This window comes from Schistocerca nitens, chromosome 4 (assembly GCF_023898315.1).
Source record: "Schistocerca nitens isolate TAMUIC-IGC-003100 chromosome 4, iqSchNite1.1, whole genome shotgun sequence".
In the NCBI taxonomy this organism is placed as follows: domain Eukaryota; kingdom Metazoa; phylum Arthropoda; class Insecta; order Orthoptera; family Acrididae; genus Schistocerca; species Schistocerca nitens.
Genome location: NC_064617.1, coordinates 542,914,641 through 542,936,480, shown reverse-complemented (window position 1 = coordinate 542,936,480; position 21,840 = coordinate 542,914,641). Strand labels below are relative to the sequence as shown.

General features: G+C 42.8%; 1 protein-coding gene across 2 annotated transcripts in view; it reads left to right on the top strand.

Annotated features, from left to right (window-relative positions):
- Positions 1–19,598, top strand: part of LOC126251619 (protein scarlet-like) — a 414,928-nt gene extending 395,330 nt beyond the window's left edge. For both annotated transcript variants that reach the window (XM_049952160.1, XM_049952161.1), the window contains exon 14: positions 16,759–19,598. In XM_049952160.1, coding sequence (XP_049808117.1) covers positions 16,759–16,940 — 182 coding nt within the window. In that variant the 3' untranslated portion in view covers positions 16,941–19,598. The remainder of the gene's footprint in view (positions 1–16,758) is intronic.
- The last annotated feature ends 2,242 nt before the right edge of the window (positions 19,599–21,840 follow it).

Here is a 21,840-nt window from a genome sequence, read left to right as displayed (position 1 = left end):
GCAGACAGATGACGTTACATAACAGATGGGAGCTTAAGGGAGCTGAATATTTAGAGTTGGAACACTTGTTAAGAGTGATACTTGCATGGAGCCTGTGGCTCTTTCTTGGATAAGCGTCTTTTCACAGGAACAGAACTACTAAAAAGTGTAGCTGTGTAGCACAGCTTGCTGTAGTCTACAACACCTTTTCAGACGGAGGGACAGTTAATTGATGTAGGTCCACGTTCGGTGTCCACCGATACTAATTTTTATTCCAAGAATTTCTCAAGGGCATAGCCTCAGTGATTCCCTGGAAGACACACAGCCTTTGAGATAGTCTTGGGTGTCTTCATAATCAAATATTTTACAAACTGCAAGAGACATTTTGCTGACTTTGTGCCGTTCCTAAGAAAAACCTTGAGGAGGTAGTATCATTTCGTCTACCACTAAACTTTTTTACAGTATTTACTAGATATCAATGCGTATGCCTTGCATTAAACATTTCGTAGGGTTGTGACGTAATTTCCGTGCGTAGCCCACACAAGTCAGAAATTGACTTGTCGTCAATTTGCAGTCTTTTTAAAGCTTTTCAGAGGACTCATCAATCATAATTGCTGACTAATTTCTTCTTTTTCCATCCAAATTACAAATTAATCGGTCAAACTAGTGGACATGCTGCTATGCGTCTTCTGGAAGGTTTGTTTTTTTACTACTGAACAAACATTTGGATGAACTTTCGATATCAATAGATTTATCCTTCGGCTACGTTCTTCAGACACGTTGTGAGCCCAATGATGCCTTCTGCTGCAATTCCACATATCGCATGGCAAATGCTAGTTATCAAAAAACTGGTCCAGAAATACTCATAGAGGTTCTGAACTTTCAATTTTTTTCTTCTGAACAGACGGCCAACCGTCATCCAACATTTTCAGGGAAAGATATGCTAGAGATGAACACATCCATATAAAAAAGGGTATTTCTTCATTTATGTTTTAGGCAGGAACAAGGCCGCATCATTGAACATGATTAGAATGAAAATTGCACTCCGTAATCTCAGTTTCAGGAAACGAACTTCCAGCTAGTTGGACGATAGCAGTCTTGAACTCCATAATGAGACACTCAGGATTCACTCAAAGCGTGTTGGTTTTAATTGTTAAAAAGAATCGCATGTTCCTCGCTTTTCCAAGAGTAGCAAAACTTAGTGAACTGAAATAGTGTTTTTGCTTCCAAGCACCTGTAAAATCAGCGTGAAGTATAAACAAGTGTCCAAACTGTTTTTCCGAGCTCTTGAAAGTCCCAACGACAAAGAGTGATTCGTAGTTTGATAAACACGATTTTCCTTTATCGCTAACAGATACTAATATTCTCTCATTCGGTTCCTGTTACCTGCAAACAGAAATCTGCAGCCTCCTTTCATCAATAAAATAAATTTAGGAAAGAATATTTCACAAGAATCGGCCGAACCTTGCGTAGGTCCCTTGTGTTTTCAGTTAGTGCGTTGGAGCTGCTGTGTCGCATTTCTGTGCAATGGAAACAGTGTTACTAAGTCGTAGCCATGAATAATACATCCTTTCATACCTCCAGAATGAGTGATGTTCGGACCCGTGTAGAAATTAATGTTTTGCAATATATTGATGTCAATAACAAATATGTATACTTTCTGACACAAGTTTTTGTACATCCTTTTCAAACATGGTTCAAATGGCTCTGAGCACTATGCGACTTAACTTCTGAGGCCATCAGTCGCCTAGAACTTAGAACTAATTAAACCTAACTAACCTAAGGACATCACACACATCCATGCCCGAGGCAGGATTCGAACCTGCGACCGTAGCGCCTAGAACCATACGGCCATTCCGGCCGGCTGTACATCCTGTATTTCGATGGTTACCTGGCTTATCATTTTCAGGAAACCATGCTGGTAGTCGATTGTTAATCAGTTGTTAAACAAATGACCAGAAACACAAAACGGAAAAGTAACATCGTATACATCTTTGACGAATATTTTATCCTCAAAAGGGGACTCGAATTTCGATACCTAAATAAATTATCACACATTTTCAAATGGACACGAAAATGTGTCTTCCGCTCTAGGGCGTCGCCTCGATGCACCTTTAGTTATTTCTCGCTGCTACACTACTGGCGTTACGTCCATGGGTAACAAAACATGTTGGTACGTGAGTCCAAGACATCTGACCTTTGCAGTATAATGTGTCTGCTGATCTTTGCAGTTATAACACTAAAGACTTTTATTTACTTGACCCACTTCCAGTCCGCCGTCTGGCTGTTAAGCCAGACCGCTGTTTCCTCATAATTAACTTCAGCTACGTTGGCTGTGAGTACAATGACCACATTTTTTGCACTTAACCTCATTTCTCGGCCTCTGGGCCGTTGCAGGCATCCCGAAACTCGTCAAAATGTCCAGAGCGTTACCTTCCTTGTGATTGGAGGCGGACTGATTAACTCTTATGGACATAGAAGGGATGTGTCTGAATTACATAAATTAACGACAAATTGACATAACATTAACTGAAATTGAAAATGCTTGCCAGCCGTTAGTAAAATCGCGAGCATATTGTCACGAGCTGTGCTTCGTCCACCGAGGTGCAGCGGAAACAATGTAGCGCATCACATAGTTCTGGGTGGGTATACTAGGATACTCCGAAGAGAACGGTGGATGAAACAGTACAAGAATATTTAGGCAACTGTAAAAAATACAAATGTGTAAACCCACTGTAGTAAAACTCGCTTTGCAACCTGGAAATACTCGTACATTGTAGATAGAGACGATAGAAATTGCTAAACTCGTAAATCTTGTTAATTGGAACTTCGGAGACGAAAAAGTTCATTGTATATGGTTTCTGGTAATGAAAATGAAATACACAAGTATTCCATTGTGCTATCATTGAGTTTGTGCCTGCAACAACTGCCAACCACCAAGTTTTAAAATCTGTCAGAAAATGTTACCATTCCTCAGCTCTGTTGCATTGTATTGAATAACCACCTCAGTTACTAGAAACCCACAATATGCATTGCTAGCACATCTGAAAATGTGCTCTGCTGTTAGACGTAATGCAGACAATGGTACCACAGCATAACAAGTTTACATTCTTAAAAGTTGTAAGTTTTACACTTTGGATGGCTTACAGAGATCAACTTTTGTTAGAGACAAAACGTTTACTGACATTTCCTGACGACGTCGGGCATCATTTAAAACTTATTATGCCCCTGAGATGCAGTGTGTGTGGCCTATCATCCAGTAATTAGCTCTGCGTGAAAGGTGGAAGACCGAGCGGAATTGAAGTTGTTGATTCACTTAAAAATATCTTTTTCTACTTGGAGACACTGATTCTTATGTTTTTCACGTTAAAAATCCCTCTGTCGATATCCTGGACATGTAGTATACTGTACACATAGTTTAGTATACCTGTTACTTCGAAGAAATATCGTCGTCCCATGGTCGCGAATACTACAGAACACTTACCACCAATGGCAAGCGTCAGGGAAAGTTTGGTCTCTAACAAAAGTTGTTGCCCTTGCAGTGATTTATCACTTATAGGCGTTCGTAGCAAAAACTTTGAAACACCCTGTATAACTGCTATGATTGTGTATTAGATTAAGTTTCTTCTAATTGTCCTTTCCATTGCACGTCAGAAGTAGGTACAGTACGGACCAGAAATGTGGGCAGAGACATTAAGGATTGTTCTGAGAGGAGTTTAGTCTCCCAGCGTTGCCGACAAAGATTTCTGGCGTGCTATTTTCTTCAAGCCTTGCACTCTAGTAACAGGTTACTATTGTTCTATTTCATGCACGCTGCACTTAGTAGATCTCTGTCACATGTGTGGCTCGTCTCTGATGTGCTATAATGATATGAATTATACAGTTAATTGAAATAATACATTCCCACTTGGCTTGTTTACCGTAACAATCCCGCTCTTCGCCAAATACTAAATGCAAGTGCTGTTTTGCACCAATAAACTCCGGGTACTCTACCGCATTGGCAGAAATATTCGATCTCATAATTTTCAGGCTCGTTTTTCCCTACAAGAGTCTGATTCGAGGCGGCTTCTGTTCACAGCTTTATATCGGAAAGCAGCAACTAAGGAAGCTAATTCTTTATGCCATCTCCACAATATCTCTCTGACCTTTTTCTGCGGGTTTAACCAATATAAGGCTCTCAAATTTTCAGCCGAGTGAGTTCATCGAAGTGGCGCGAGGTTTCGAAGTCATTCGGTTGAAACTCGAGAGCTTTATATACTTTTTCCTTGTTCATTGCGTGGCAACGGAGGAGTTACGATGTCTAAAGTGAATTCATGAAGTCACTGTAGCACGTTCTGATCTAATAGTTATAAGAGAGATTTAATCAGATTAAATTCCTCGTTGCCGTATAGCGTGCAAAAATAGCTTGCTTTTCTGTGGCTAAATGTACAGTGAGCTGCAAAATTAAAGTTTCGCACGCAAAAAAATGACTTTGTGTTACTGAATAGAATTCTCTTCCACTTCTAGCTAAATGCGTTCGTTACACTGGAATTTCACGCGCTGTGTCCAACAAACGGTTTATGGTGTCACTGAATAGTATCCGGCGTTTTGGTTGCGTAGTTCATTTTCCTTCGATGTGAATGTTTTAACGAGATACGTGGCATTTACTGTAACATGGATTCGGCATTTAAGCATCATACATTTCATGTACGCCGTGTATACCATATTATGTGATTTATCTTTAGTGCTACAAGAAACTTATCGTTCGTTTAATAAGATTTATTATTCGTCATATGTAAATGTTCAGAAGGAGTATCGTCCATTAAATACAGAAGTTACTGGGAAGTTTTAGTGGCAATGGAATGAATGCAGAAAATTTTTTAAATGTTCAGTTTTTCTACGACAGTAAACGTACTGAATTTCACGACAGCGTACGAATTTATAGAAAGTTATTATATTGGTTACATCTAGTGGTAAGACCTACCTCAACGGTAACGTAAACTATTTGCTATTGAGTTTGAAGTATGACACTACTCATACATCCTCAAACATTTATTGATATAATTATGTTATTTATATTACGTTTCTCGCGATTGCCCTATAGAATGGTGGTTCTTTTTCAGAAACGGCACTTCAGATCGGTCTTAAGCTATACCACTGATTGTAATTTGATGGTATGCATTAGGGCTTCCAGAGTCAAATCACTTTACGTTGGGAGCGATCACTACAAATATTATTAAACTAATCCCATCCATTATGAACTTAAGGCAAGTCTGTTTCCAGTAAATATATCAATTTATCTCTAATTTTTGGCCGAATCCTGGAGATTGTCCAGTTCCCATATTCAAGCTGATTAGAACCGGCTACGGTTCATAAACCTAATCGTGACTTAGCGCTGTGTGACAGACGGAAGGGTCGAAATGTCAAAAATGCAAGAACTCATAAATACGATGTTCTCATAAGCTGGCAAAGACATGGCCAATGGCATTAAAATTCTAACGAGTTTTTACTTTTCTATTTTATTTTACTCATTTATTTATTTTTCAGCTGCAGTGTCTTTTGGTGAAATATGTTCTACTGGTGCATCGCCTCAGTGAGCAATAAATCTTCTCATTCTGTTTCTTGTCAAACGGTTTTGATGTAGATTGGATACAGCAAATATGATGTTTACAATCTTCCTGAAATTATTAGATTTGTCAGGTACCAGTCACACATTTCAAAGTGATGACTGTATGAGAAATCATTGGTTTAATTTGACAGCTATATGATTTTCACGTTCATTGCCTGGTACACTGAAAGCAGAGCGTTGTGATTTGCACAGCAAGACTTTCATTGAGCTTGTAATCATGAAACACACTGTTAGAGCGCGTTGGTCATCGTGGAGATGACTATACCGCTGACACTGGTCTGAATCCTTGCTACACTGGTAATGAGTTGGCTATTCTGAAATATGCCTATTGTACTCTAATGAGGTCTGTAATTGGCAGGTCACTAAAATATTTGCTGTGCTATTGAAAATCGACAACTTATTAATAATAATTCCTTGTTGCTCAACGGCTTGTCGTAGGTCTGTGAGTTTGAAGCCACTTTGGCGACTAGGACTACTTTACACGTAGTCTCTCTACAGTAATGATTTTAAAATTCTCAGTAAGGATTGACGGGAGCTACCGAGGGTGCTGCCAACACACAAATATTTATGTGTCATCTACCAGAGTGGAAGGATTGCGATGACGCCATGTGTGGGGGCCGCGCATATTTACACTCCTGGAAATTGAAATAAGAACACCGTGAAACCATTGTCCCAGGAAGGGGAAACTTTATTGACACATTCCTGGGGTCAGATACATCACATGATCACACTGACAGAACCACAGGCACATAGTCACAGGCAACAGAGCATGCACAATGTCGGCACTAGTACAGTGTATATCCACCTTTCGCAGCAATGCAGGCTGCTATTCTCCCATGGAGACGATCGTAGAGATGCTGGATGTAGTCCTGTGGAACGGCTTGCCATGCCATTTCCACCTGGCGCCTCAGTTGGACCAGCGTTCGTGCTGGACGTGCAGACCGCGTGACACGACGCTTCATCCAGTCCCAAACATGCTCAATGGGGGACAGATCCGGAGATCTTGCTGGCCAGGGTAGTTGACTTACACCTTCTAGAGCACGTTGGGTGGCACGGGATACATGCGGACGTGCATTGTCCTGTTGGAACAGCAAGTTCCCTTGCCGGTCTAGGAATGGTAGAACGATGGGTTCGATGACGGTTTGGATGTACCGTGCACTATTCAGTGTCCCCTCGACGATCACCAGTGGTGTACGGCCAGTGTAGGAGATCGCTCCCCACACCATGATGCCGGGTGTTGGCCCTGTGTGCCTCGGTCGTATGCAGTCCTGATTGTGGCACTCACCTGCACGGCGCCAAACACGCATACGACCATCATTGGCACCAAGGCAGAAGTGACTCTCATCGCTGAAGACGACACGTCTCCATTCGTCCCTCCATTCACGCCTGTCGCGACACCACTGGAGGCGGGCTGCACGATGTTGGGGCGTGAGCGGAAGACGGCCTAACGGTGTGCGGGACCGTAGCCCAGCTTCATGGAGACGGTTGCGAATGGTCCTCGCCGATACCCCAGGAGCAACAGTGTCCCTAATTTGCTGGGAAGTGGCGGTGCGGTCCCCTACGGCACTGCGTAGGATCCTACGGTCTTGGCGTGCATCCGTGCGTCGCTGCGGTCCGGTCCCAGGTCGACGGGCACGTGCACCTTCCGCCGACCACTGGCGACAACATCGATGTACTGTGGAGACCTCACGCCCCACGTGTTGAGCAATTCGGCGGTACGTCCACCCGGCCTCCCGCATGCCCACTATACGCCCTCGCTCAAAGTCCGTCAACTGCAGATACGGTTCACGTCCACGCTGTCGCGCCATGCTACCAGTGTTAAAGACTGCGATGGAGCTCCGTATGCCACGGCAAACTGGCTGACACTGACGGCGGCGGTGCACAAATGCTGCGCAGCTAGCGCCATTCGACGGCCAACACCGAGGTTCCTGGTGTGTCCGCTGTGCCGCGCGTGTGATCATTGCTTGTACAGCCCTCTCGCAGTGTCCGGAGGTGGGTCTGACACACCGGTGTCAATGTGTTCTTTTTTCCATTTCCAGGAGTGTATATACGCGTGGTCGTTTTCTCTATTGCTATGACTGCTTTTGTCGTCGTACTTAAGTACACTCCGTTCTGATGTTCCTATCGATGTGACACATGCTGTTGGCATTAATTTTAACGTGAGATGTGGCCCTGGCATTACATTAACATTATTTGATGAGGGGGGGGGGGGGCAACAAATAGTAAAAAAATTACAAATCAGCAATCTATGACTGTTTTTATAATCTCCAAAGTGTACTTACATCCAAACCCGATCCCCTGGGAGAAGTCGTCTGCTAAAGCTACTAGGTTTTGACAGTTGAATAGCAAAAGGTCTCAAACTCCTATATTACTCGTACTGCTACAGAGTAATTATGACACAGAGTTTCAGGGATGATAAAAATACGTCGTGAACGAAAGAAAACCGGCCCGAGGATGTTTCAGTAAGACCGACTCGGGATTCAGGCTTGTTAATAAACATCACAGAAGTTTCTGGAAATGGCCACCATTGTCGATGCAGCGCTGTGCTCTATTTATAGAACTGTGAGACACGATTAGCAACTCTGCCTGAGGAATAGCACAGTAGCGTTTTCATTGTTCTACTGTAGCTTTTCCAACGTGTGAGGATTATTTGAATGAATCTGACCGTTCAATTTGGCCCAAAGGTAAAAATTACAAGGAGAGATGTCAGGCGATCGAGGTGGTTAGGAGACTTCACTGCATCTGCTGATTTTTCTCTCATCAACGAACACCTTAAGCACTGATGACAAGGTTGTCCAGATGGTATGTACTGTTGCCCCGTCGAGCTGAAAATATCGATACAGTCACTCATCATCTGTAAGTTGATCCACATATGAGGTAAAAAGTTTCTGGAGAAACCGTGTAGCATTAACGATTTTGTGAAAGGATAGTTTTAAGATGCAGACGCCAGACACTGTACAACAAACATCGATCTTGGGATTATGTAATGGCTCTTCTACATCTACATTTGTACTCCGCAAGCTACCCAACGGTGTGTGGCGGAGGGCACTTTACGTGCCACTGTCATTACCTCCATTTCCTGTTCCAGTCGCGTATTGTTCGCGGGAAGAACGACTACCGGAAAGCCTCCATGCGCGCTCGAGTCTCTCTAATTTTACATTCGTGATCTCCTCTGGAGGTATAAGTAGGGGGAAGTAATATATTCAATACCTCATCCAGAAACGCACCCTCTCGAAACCTGGACAGCAAGCTACCGACAGCAGCTACCGAAGGTGATTTTCTGATGGTGCAGTTTCTACGAATTCACTTACCCTGACTGGCTGAACGAGGCTTCATCTGCAGAAACAAAAAATTGACGGTCCCGATGCCACTTGTGTCAGGTACCGCCGGTAGAACTGAACACGCGAAGGTTGGTCTGGATGCTTTAAGTGATTCCCAACAGTAACTTTCTAAAGATACAGGTGCAAGTCGTTTTCGATAATGTTTTGACACTGCAATCTCCTAATTCCCACTTGCATAGATAAAAGGCACTGAAATTTGCTGACTTGGTTCCGGGTGCCCTTCTCTCGAGTAATGTTTTTAGGTGTTAGAAATCTTTTCGGATAGTTATGATTTGTATTCACTACCGAGTCTGTTTCGCTCCGTTTTTCCGCACGTTTTGCATTGCAGAATATGCTGGAGGTTTGACCAAAGCATTTCAGTTCTTAAACTCTTGGCGCAAACAGTTCTACGCATGTTTTCCACGAGTTCTGCTTCGCATAACATTTGACAATGAAAACGCTCTGCTTTATCGCGAACATCATTTTGCACCGCATTGAGCTGGTCGCTAAATACGTCTGCTCCTCTCAGGCAGCCTGTTTTTCAAATGATCATAGTGAATATCGCGAAGACTGATTTGCCCATGGCTGGTTCATTCGTTACAAAATCTTCCACCTCGTAGTTTTCGCAGACACCATTCGGACAACTTTAACCGATTTAGACAATCATTACCATGAAGGCACTGAAGGAGTTAGATGTCGAAGAGATGAAATACATAGTGCTCACAGAACACGTCTTTTTCTGATAGTATTCGAACATTTCAGTTGTCTCGCAGTAACGACATGTGGTTTTGTTTATTACTGCTGCTACAAAGTTATATTTCTCTAATCAGTTTATTTTCTTTTCTTTTGGCGTATCTTATTTACCAAGCCTTCAGTTTCTTGTTTTGTTATTTCAAATATTTCCAATGAAAGATATCGAAGAATTCGCTTGACCGGAATACTTTCAGGAAACTAAATCTCAACTGCTCCAACAGCTGGGCAACTTTCGCCATGAACAAAACCATAATCTCAGTTTTCGAATGCATTGTTCATTGTTAAAGACTGAATAGTTTCATGAAAAAGTTGCCTGATCACTAGAACGACAGAACAGACGTACGGGCTTAAAGCGCCCAGGTAAGACCACAAAACGCACCTGAGTCACGTGTGAGAAACATTGTCTTGACGGCGGGACCATAGTTCACAGCGCTATTATCTTACTATTACCTGTTACACGGGAATGAATATATAGACTGGTATGAAAGCTTAAGAACGAAAGTAACTTTGGCTTGATATGTCACTGCCAAGTAACGTAGTTCGATGAAACTTGGACCGTACATAGAAAGAACTGCTACCGTACAGTACAGAAGGTAGCTGAAGGGATACTCAACGAAACGAACGAAAATGACACTTTTATTCAGCGAAATAATTACACCAAACTCATAGCGATTTATGAAGATCCTCTAGACCTTACAAAAGGCTGGACTTGGTTCTCGATAGTTGTGTGTGCTGTCTACGGACGGAAATGCATGCTCCGCAACGTTCTCTCGTGCCTGCCACAATATTGGTAAGGAGTTACGGTGCACGTGCTCGATGGGATTTAAGGCGCTGGAACGGTCCGGTCAGTCCGTTCACCGAATATCCTTGCATTCCAAGAACTCTTCCACCCGAGCAATTCAATGCGCTCGCGCAGTTTCGTATATAAAGATGAAATCAGGACCTATTGCGTCCGCCAAAAGAAGCACATGGCGAAGACGCACAGAGTCGCAATAATGTCATCTGATGTGTGTATCGTATTCAAAGATTTTGAGATCGGTACGACCATGGAGAATTATGATTCCCCATACCATAACACCTGGACCACAAAATCTATCACGTTCGACAGTGCTGGACGTAGCCTACTCTCATATGGCGAGAGTTGTGAGTACATAATGCTCCCATGAACATTGTCGATAATGATCGTTTTGGTGGTTCACCTGTTACGGTGTGTGAGGAGCCATAATTTGCACAAGTGTACGGACCTCGACATTTTTTATCACCCTATACTCGCCGGTCAACGTTATTGTCACATTATACTCCTTCCGTATGTGTGTTTTCAGAGGATCGTTCGGTCCTGGCTTCAATTTTATGGGTGACAGTGTGTGATCGCATAGGACAGCGGTGGTCGAGGGACTCTTTGAGCGAGAAGGTATCCAGAGAATGAACTGGACCTGCCCATTCCCCCGGCGTAAATCCCATCATTCACGTGTTGATACCTCGGCGAAACGTATTGCACGACCTTCACATGCACCAACGATCGTCCTGAAGTTGTCAACTGCACTGGTGGAGGAATAAAACCCTACCACCTGCATCATTACCGACCGTGATGGTCATACATCCTATTATGAACCATGTTCTACCTTTCGTAATGTCCAGGGGACCTTCATAAATGGTGGTGATTCAGTGTAACCATTGTCTTTGCGTAAAATGGCCATTTCTGTTCGTCTCATTTTGTACTTCTTTCATTTGCTTTCTATGCTATACTGAAGCATTTCTTTCTGTGTATGGTCCAAGTTTCATCGAGCTATATTAAGTGGCAGTGATGTTTATACGAAAGTTACTTTAATCCTTAAGCATTGGACAGCAGTGGATTTTCATTAAAAAGTACAAAGCCAGTGTCATAATTCGCAGCTATAGACGTTTTATTTACCTGTATACGTCAAAACATTCGACATACTGTGCGCTATAATTTACCGGAAACCGCATCTAGATATATCTACTCCATCTGCATGTATTTAAGGATCCTGCCTGACGTGCCTAACCTTGTATATGACACCTGATGGGGTTGAAACTACGTTCTGAATTCTTTATATTCTTGTCGGGTGATACATCAGGACACAATGCCTTAGCAGTCCATCTCGCTAACAGTGATATCACTTGAACACCAGCCGAATCGTTAAAATACTGTGTCAAGATGACTACTGCAGACCCATCAAAAATATAACGAATTAATACGCGCGGAAAATTTACGTAGCCTTATGTTTTTTGTTCTTATCCAACAGGCTTGAAACGGATGCTTAAAGCCACAAATTTTCCCCCGTTCTTCCGCCTGGGTGGGTGTCTTGCTAACAAATTAGTGGTTACACCTGAGTATATGTTGTTTTTCTACGCTCAATTCTTTACAATCAAGGATTTAGCTTCAGAATATGCAACCAGCGTTGGCGCTCAGTTGATACCGTTCTGTGTCTACAGTCGCTACGGTCGCAGGTTCGAATCCTCCCTCGGGCATGGATGGGTGTGATGTCCTTAGGCTAGTTAGGTTTAAGTAGTTCTACGTTCTAGGGGACTGATGACCTCAGAAGTTAAGTCCCATAGTGCTCAGAGCCATTTGAATCATTTGTGTCAACAGTCAGTACAATACTTCCTGTTTCCCTTTAGATCTTCAGACTGCATGTTCGTTGCAGCCGATTGAAATCTGTCGCTTTAACCTGGGGGCCTCCTTTCCTTCCCCTTTCGTATCCCTAAGCGCTTATTCTTCACTGATGATGTCCTTGCTCTTCTCTTCTATTCCATGCCAGCCAAGTGGCATCGGAGTGGTATCAAATGGTGGTCTGCTTGCAGGCGTCGACGACTGTTTCGCAGGTTTTCTCTGTAAAGGCACATTTTTGATATTCTCAGTAAATGTTGACGGGTGTCACCGATGATTTTGCCGAACTGGGGCATCTTGAGAGGACCATTTGCCATTGTATTCACGCATGTTTCAGTGTCGCTGCTCTCTGTGGCCGCACCACAAGAGGGCGCGAAACAGGAGTGCTGAAAAAGCATAACCACGCTGTTCTGCTTCAGATTTCGTCGAATGGTTTTTCAACGATCCATAATGGTTACAGACTGTACACCAGAGCAATAATTACGGTCACGCTGCGCTCCAAAGTGGTGCGATCACGTTCAACGGTGATGCAGCCCCACAATTGCTTTAGAGAGGAGCTGAAACGTGCAGGGTGTCGGCAGGTTCAAACGTTCCCAAGAACGTCGTCCCGTCGTTCGTCGTACTGAGGAACGTAGTTTTGGACTGTGAAATACGCTGGAATCAACGCCCCCGGTAAAGAGATGACTTCATTGACGCAATATATGCCACCCACTGATGCCTGTCGATTCTGAGCAGCGGTGCACTTGAAATCGTTTCCTCTGCAAACCAGAAGAAAACAGCTTGATTTCAACGCTGTGTGTCGCCGTTCTGACCTCCATCGTGGAGGCTTGAAAAGAGTGGGTGAGGACCTTTACGTCGTTAGACACGACCACGGTGGCATTGGGCAGAAATGTTGTGCAATTTGGTGACAATGGGACACCATTACCCCCCTTACGCTTGAGATGAACTTCTGAGCTGTTGTCTTTTTTCCGCATCTGTCGATACCTTGCTGTTTGAAGCGCCGCCGAGCCCGAGGGTTTGGAAAAAGCGATCCTTTAATACTAATGCGCAGCGTATAAGTGTCGTCCTTACACTGATCTGCCAAATCTTTATGTCCACCTACCTGTATTGACATATACCTGTCCAGGCGACAGCAGCGTTACCTGGCGCGGAATGACTGCTTGTCAGACACATGAAAGGTGCTTGTAGCACCAGTGACCGTGCTGTCCGTGAGTAGAATGGGGAAGGCCCGGTATCTATCTGAGTTTGACCGAGGGTAGATTGTCATGTCCTGGCTGCTCGACACGAGCATTTTGGAAGCTTCACGACTTCTCAGATGTTCGAGGAGTGTTGTGGTGAGCGTCTTCAACATGTGGTGAAACCACGTCCAGACGTCGTGGAGTTGGCCGGCTGCACCTCAATACATATGTCGTACGTCCTAGGCTGGGCAGACTGGTAAAATAGGACAGGCGGCAAAGTGTGGTGGAACTAACAACAGGCTTTAATGATGTGTGTTTCTGAACACACAGCGCTCCGAACACTCCTAATGATGAGCCTCCACAGTCGACGGCCCATGCTTGTGAGAATGTTAACACCACGACATCGGCAACTACGACTAAAATAGGCACGAGACCACTGGCACTGGACATTGGAGCAGTGACAGACCTTTGCATGGTCTCATGAATATCCATACGCTCTTCATCACACCGATGGGAGGATGGGAATTGTTGCCTTCCAGGGGAATACCTCCTTGACACCTACAGCTTGGGATAGAGACAAATTGGAAGCAGCTCCATTATTCTCTGGGGAAGATTCACGTGGGCATCCGTAGATCCAGCGGAGCTCTTGCAAGGCACTATGATGGCCAAGCAGTATCATGCACTGGTTGTAGACCACGTACACTTCTTCATGACGATAATGTTTTCATATGGCAGTGGCATTTTTCAGTAAGATAATGAGCCATGTGACTAGGTCAGAAGTGTCGTAGAGTGGTTCAAGGAACAAAGTGATAAGTTCCAGTGGATGTGCTGGACCTCCAACTCACTAGACCTGCACCCAGTCGAATACATCTAGGATGTGGTTGAACGTAGCGTCAGAACTCATCGCCCCCCCCTCCCCTCCCCCCCCCCCCCCCCCCGCAATTTACGGGAATGAGGTGACTTGTGTGTGGAGATATGGTGCCAACTCTCTCCAGCGACCTACCAAAGCCTCACTGCTTCCATGCCACACCACGTCGCTGCTGTTACCATGCCAAAGGTGGACGTATGAACTATTACGTAGGTGGTCATAAGGTTCTGGTTGATCAGTATATATGAAAATGCAACTGATTTGAGCACACTCCTCCGTATTTTTTACTTCTGGCATGTTCTGATAACGTTCCAAATTTCATTACAATTAATTAACATTGTCACATGCCAAAATGAACATAAATATCTCAATAAGACTTAAATACTGATACAAGTGTGTATAGTTTTCTATTGGCGTAATCAATTGAAATCAGCTTGTCTACGTTTTGAAAATGTGCTGAAATATATTTAAATTGAAGACATATTAGTATTAATAACGGAACAAATGTGTGAATGCAGTGTATATGCAAAATGAATTCCTTTTGTTCTTCACCGGCCGTTAACAGTCCGTTGGAATCTTGCATTAAATTCACACCTCTCTCCGCGTACCATATGTCACCTTAAGATTTTTCACATTCTTTTTGGCACTAAGGCAGGAAGTGTTTGACTCCGAAGAAGTACGAACCTTGTTTAAGAAATGTAAATCTACAAGGAGACTACACCAGCAAAGAATACAGGGAAATGTGGAAGATTGGTTGTAAAGAAGGATATACAAGGATAAACGAGTGCATACAATGACAATTGTAATCATTATTGTTGCTTTAGTAGATTTGTCTTTAACTCTCTTCTAAAGCTGAAGGTTGTTACTCAGTTCCTTAAAATAAAGCGGACGGTTGTTCCTGAGTCAGGTTCGCGCCACTGAGGACTTCGATAACGTGGCTAAACGATGGAATGGGACAGAAAGGATTTTTCTATGATGAGACATGGTATTCTATCAAGTTGTTCAGACAAGAGCATTAAGGTCGAGGAGAGATATGGGAGATAGTGAACGTTGACAAGAAAGTAGAGAGGACACAGGTTATGGAAATGCCTGTGATTTTCTGCGTGTAGTCAGCGTAGCTGTGCATATGATCGTGAAATATGAATTCAGCAATTTCCTCATCTGAAATAATAAAGAGATTCAGAGCAGAACTTCTTAGCAAACATTTTGATAGATTATGAGTAGCCTATGCAAAAGTGCTAAATTTAAATTTATAAAATGGTCGTAGGCCACAAAGAAAATTCATTTAGTCAATTAACAATTTAGGTGTTCCGTCAGTAGGATGTTACGGTACAGACAGTAAAAAGTTTTTAACTGACAACAGTTAATAACGGATCTCAAGCTGCATCGTTTATTGTTGGGTATGATAATTCTTCCAAACCCAATTCAAGCTCCACGTTGATTCAGAAAAGCCCCATATGCCACACACTGAAACTTGATATGTACTGTAAAAGTGGCACGAATGATTAAACTGAACGTAACCTCGAGATGAGTGTAGTTTCAGCCCGGTTAATTTGAAACGCACTTCTCAACGAGGGCTTATCTGGAGATCGCTGCCGACCAACTGGTAGTGATTCACGGCCAGCGTGCGCTCACAACATGAACAGCAATGATAATCCATTAAACATTGTCAGCAGGCAAAGATTAATTTTACTTTGCTTTCTTCCTCGCATTCGAGTTTCGCAATAAATAAAAAAAGTTCCATTTCTGGTACATCGGTTTGTGCTTAGGATATTCCTAACGAATCTGAATTTGGAATAACAATAAACACGACTGAAGGTCAGAGAGACGAGGGAACAGGAGATGGATAGAGAGGTGGAGGAGGGAAGAAGTAGAAATAGCGGGGGGAAGAAGGAGATGGACAGAGAGAGCATGCAGGAGGAGTTGGAGAAAGAGAGGGAGGGAGGAGAAGACGGACAGAGAGAAACTGGAGGTTCAAGTGTTCAGATGTGTGTGAATTCCTATGGGACTAAACTGCTAAGGTCATCGGTCCCTAGACTTACACACTACTTAAACTAACTTATGCTAAGAACAACACACAAACCCATGCCCGAGGGAGGACTCGAACCTCCGGCGGCAGGGGCCGTGCAATCAGTGACATGGCGCCTCTAACCGCGCGGCCACTCCGCGCGGCAGAAAGTGGAGGAAGTGATGGACACAGAGATGAGGGAGGAGTAGTTTAGGAGGTATATCCAGCTCCCATACATATTTTGCAACTGTATGCTAGAAACTTGTAAATATAAAAAAATAGTAAATAAAACATGTGAGAATACGGGATCTTTGCAACTGTTTATTACACTACTTGTATGGAACCTACGTGATAGTGAAAGGAGAATTGCTGAGCTAGCATGACGTGCTTGATCTCTGTCTCTCTCTCGTTGCAGCATGCGAGTTGCCCGCTGGTGCGATGGGTGCCGGATGTGCCACGGACGGCGCGGAGGTGCTGTCGCAGTACAGCTTCGCCGAGGGCCACTTCCTCTACGACATCGGCATCATGCTGGCGCTGTTCTTCATCTTCCACCTGCTGGCTTACGCTTGCCTGAGGGCGCGTGCTAACACTAAGTGACTACGAAACCAGCATCAGTGCTGCCGCTCCACTTCACATCCGTGTGCCATGACTACAAAGACACAACTCATCCCATGTACAGATAATTTATTAGAATCAATAAACTGTTTTGTGTTATGTTGTAATACTTGCGAACTCAACACATTATTTAAGCCCCCTCCATACATGACATGTTGTGCACCTGGGATGTCGTACAAAGTCGTTTCGTGGAACCTAATACAGTTCGCACTCGAAAAGGGACGGTACTGTTAGATGGTGTAAATCCCTGAATGTTTTGCTGGATGGTAATGCAGTCGCGCATACGGCGCCACTCTTAGAGATGGAGGCTGCAGCTGACGTACGCGGTCTCGGAGGACAGGGAAAGTTGCCTGTTATTACATTCTGGCGTCTCTCTGTTACCTTCCGTTTGTGCGGTTAAGATTCGAATTTACAGGAAGATGCGCTGTGCATTATTATTACACGTGTGTGACAAGTGAAACGAAAAATACAGTGGAGTTGGACAATGTGTGAGAAGTGTATGCTTGAATATAAAAGCAGATGCTAGCCGTCTGTAGGTTGCACCACTGTATTTGACCACAGATGGCACCTCAGCAATGTCCTCGTCACACAACAAGTGTCAGTCGTAGTCAGGACTATGTTCTGTCTAGTCGCGAGTGCATAATGTCGGAGCTAAGTGAATTCGAACATGGGCAAATTGTGGGTGACTCCATAATCAAAGTAGCTGAGTCTTGGTGCTCAAAGAGGCACCGCATCGAAGATTTATACCGCATACAGGGAAAGGGGAAAAAGATCATCCGCTAAGTCACAACGCGAAAGAAAGTATGTGTTGAGTGATCCTGATGGACGGCTATTGAAGAGGATTGTGACGAAAAAGAAGAGGACGACAGCTGCAAAAGTCACTATAGAGCTGAATGTCGCACTCGCGAACCCTGTCTGCACCAATATAGCTCGAACAGTGTTCCGTAGGCAGAGAACTACAGGGCAAGTAGGAATTTTAAAATTACTCCATCATCAGAGATGCGAACGCCGGTAATAGGAAAATGTGGCGAGAAGCCATAAATCTTGGAATAAGGAGTCATGGAAAAAAGTAATTTTATCGGAAAAGTCTTGTTTCACACTATTTCCAGGTTGTGACCGCGTTCAAGTCCAAAGAGCAAAACATGCCAAGGTTTCAGTGACGATTTGTGCAGCCATGTCGTGGCAAAGCATAGGCTGCAGCGTCACATTACTGCCGAGGACTACGTGACCATATTGGTTTGTCACGTTGCCCCTGGCCCCCACAGTCATTAGATCTCTATACAAGTCGATGTGTGTATGTTTGTATGTCCCAAAACCCTTGCGTTGAGAATTATTGAAACTATCTCCACGCACAAAAATTTCGCCACATAAAAAAGAAGCCAGGTGTGAAGCACTCAAAGAAAATATTTATTTGTGAACTCTGCGCAAGGCTGATTATGAAGTAAACTCTTCAATGTCTTCACTCGAAACTGACATTCAAATTCGCGCTTCTCCGCTAGACCAGAATAATAAAACTTTTGCAGAAGTAACTCTTCAAGCTTTCCCGGTGGATGTGTTGTAAATAGTCTTCACGGGATTGCCGCCGGATCACGTTGTGCAAATTCCACATTGTTTCCTCGGAGCAACAGTCCGACATCTTCAGGTGGTTCCACCTCCAACCTTGCTGGTGGCTAGGTACGACTGTCGGACAGTTGCTCCGAGGAAATATTGTGGAATTTGCACAACGTGATCCGGTGGCAGACCTATGAAGATTATTTACTTTTGCAGAACTTTTCAAGATAAAACCATTACTAAGTTCATAAGGTTTCCGTGCAGCAATTCGGAAAATTAATTATTATTTTCATGGACAAATTATTCCTATTAGTAGAAAGGAAAAGGGAATATAGACCAAATGTGAATAATAAAAGATAGGGAAGTACGTTTATTTCAAACCTTGTGCACGATCTGTGGCATAATTACGAAGTTTTTTTCCTGAACTGGATATGAGAAATCAGAATAAGAGATTTTTTCCCATATACTTCGTAAGTTGGCTTTCATCTTCACCGACTCAAATAATTTACAAATTTTGTTGACTAGAGGCTCTAAAACTGGGCATTGTAAATTAGTAACAACATCTCGCCAATCGGTACCACATCTTAGTGTTGCGTTTTCCCTGCTAGAAAACAGGACTCGTTATACAAGGCATAATAAAGTCGAAAGTGTGGACTGGAGGATTTATAATATAACAGCACTTACGTAACACGAAGTAAGTTAATATATAGTGAAATCACTACACCTATAGCCCATGAAGCTTACATTGCGGAGGCTGAAGACGGAAAGACAAGTGCGAACATCCAGGCGTCTCGTAGCTGCTCTGTAAAAGAAATTTGGAGACTGCGCCTTCTTTTATAACACAGGTACGCAAATATGAACATCAACTCTTGATCGCAAAAAATTTTTAGACAAATTTTTACACAAAATACAGTTTTGTAAAAGGGGTATTACAATACCTCCTGAGTGACTACGATACTATTCGCCACTTCGTTGCGAGTAATCATTCAGCCTTTACACATCGAAAAGAAAAGTTAATATGTAAATGTCTTTTTCTTAGTTAATATGTAAATGTCTTTTTCTTGTTCAATAAAAAACAATTTCATTAAACGTTTCATCTAATCATGAAGTACTTGGCACAAATTTGTCCTTAACACATATCAACATATCGTATGAGCGACACAAAGCTCTGGCCGTCGATTCCAAAGACTAGACGGTTTGTGCACGCGGCACAAGGCTGACTATGAGTCGATCCAACGGTTGACGTTAGACGCGGATCACGTTGTCAGTCGCAGGTTATAACGTCAGACACGATCGGCGTGACGTCACTAGGCGGCGCCAGGCTGGTTGGCTTCACCTCCTGGGAACGCTCGCAGTGCACGGGCACACTGTCTTCCTGGCTGTCACCTTAGTGCCTGCTTGTATTCGTGCAACTGTGCCGAGGCTCTGCTGTTCACGAAATATTTGTACATTGGCTTAAGTCGTTTGCAAGGGTGCACATCTGTGGTGCTTACAGAATTAAAATGCATAGAAAAATACATTTACGGTAGATAAATATTAGATTGCTTTCCTTACAATAGGTAGTAACATAAGTTTATAATTTACAACCATTCATCTTTTTATGGTACTCAGTCAACTGGAAAAATTAGGACTTTTTCATAGCATAGGAATAATACAAATTCAGTCTAAGCTGAAAGTTCATTTTCTCTCTGGATAGTAGATTCCTTATCTACAAATGTCAAAAGTTGTTGAATTCACACAAATGTTATGTGCTCATTCTGTTTTCTTGTACGTAAATTAACTTGTACATTTTGAATGGTCAATAAGTGCACTACACCGAAGTTGGACGACAGTTACATTTTGCTTTTGGCACGGTGCACCTTAGTTCAGGCGCGACCATAAGACGTGGAACACCGTGTTTACTGGATGTGGAACATTTTTAGTGAGGGTCAGTGTTGGAGAGATGCATTCTGAGTTATTCATTGGAATCCACTGCAGCCCTTTCGGCACCACACCCTCATGAACGAAGTGGTTTCAGTTCGTTCCCGATGTAAGTGTACACCCTGTATCCGGCAGTAATGCTGTTTACGTTACCTAATATTCGTTTAACACCCCACCAGGGATACGATTACACACGATGCACTAATTATCTTCCGCAATAGACGATTGGTCACTGTTTATCAGGTGGACACCGCTAGTTTGTTTTCACCGTAACAGAACTTGGGTACCTCCGTGCGTAATTTTATTATTTACTGTGGGCTTTTACACTTACACATTTTCTATCCACGTCATTTTCTCTGTTAATACGTTTGCAAATATCAGTCATATGTTTTACGAAGTTCATTTAAGATATTTTCAGTCTTTTAAAATATGGTTTAAAATCTGGGTTTGAAATTCATATATCACGAAGTTAGTATTAAACTAATTATATACCGTACACATAAAAGTCTGTTTAGAGAAAATTCATTACCACACGTGAGTGCAAAATAGCAAAGTATCTGTTACCAAAAACCATTCCACTACAAAATAAAGAAATGCTCATCAAAAAAGAACGGAAGACAGAAGCTTTAATTAAAAGTTTTGCGTCTACAGTACACTACCAGTCATGTTGCTTAGCCGTGTTGTGTTAGTGTACCACTAGTTTTTACTTTGTTTATAGTCTAATACATTATGCACATGCTCGTAAACGTGTTGTGTTTAGATGATACATGACACACAGCGCAATGTATCTGTACAAATGCTTTAATTTATTGATAGAACGTCATTTTCAGGCATTTTACTATTTGTGCAGTATTTTTTATCAGATCATGACCGTCCTTCACTTTCTTCACAAAGTAACTATCGTAAAATTAAGATGCATTGAGCGTACGGAACATTCAGGAACGTGTAAGTGTGCGATACACTCTTGCATATAGATAAAATAATTTTGGTGAAAATTCTTGACGTTATAAAACATAGAAAATCATAGTAAAAATGAGTTGGTGCTACTGCGTATCTTCTTCAGATCAATGCATTTGTATGTATACAAACAGATACAGAGAAGATCTTATATCACTGATACGTAACCGTGTTGCAGATTTAATGCTCATTCCAAAACGAAATCGGGATATGTGATGTTTCATGTTTGAGCTCAATCGACACTCAATACCGAGAATATTGTCGTAGTTACTATTTACCTTCCACAACACTTAATTACTCGATTCGTGTACTTTGAAACTTCTTCATATCTTTGTGTGTGTACAATCTTTAAATCTTATTGGTTCTAGGATTTGTGAGCAGATAACAACGTGAGGGTGTAATGTGTGTGATGATAATTGGTTCTTCATGAAGTAGTGCCCATTTGCTGTTTTTT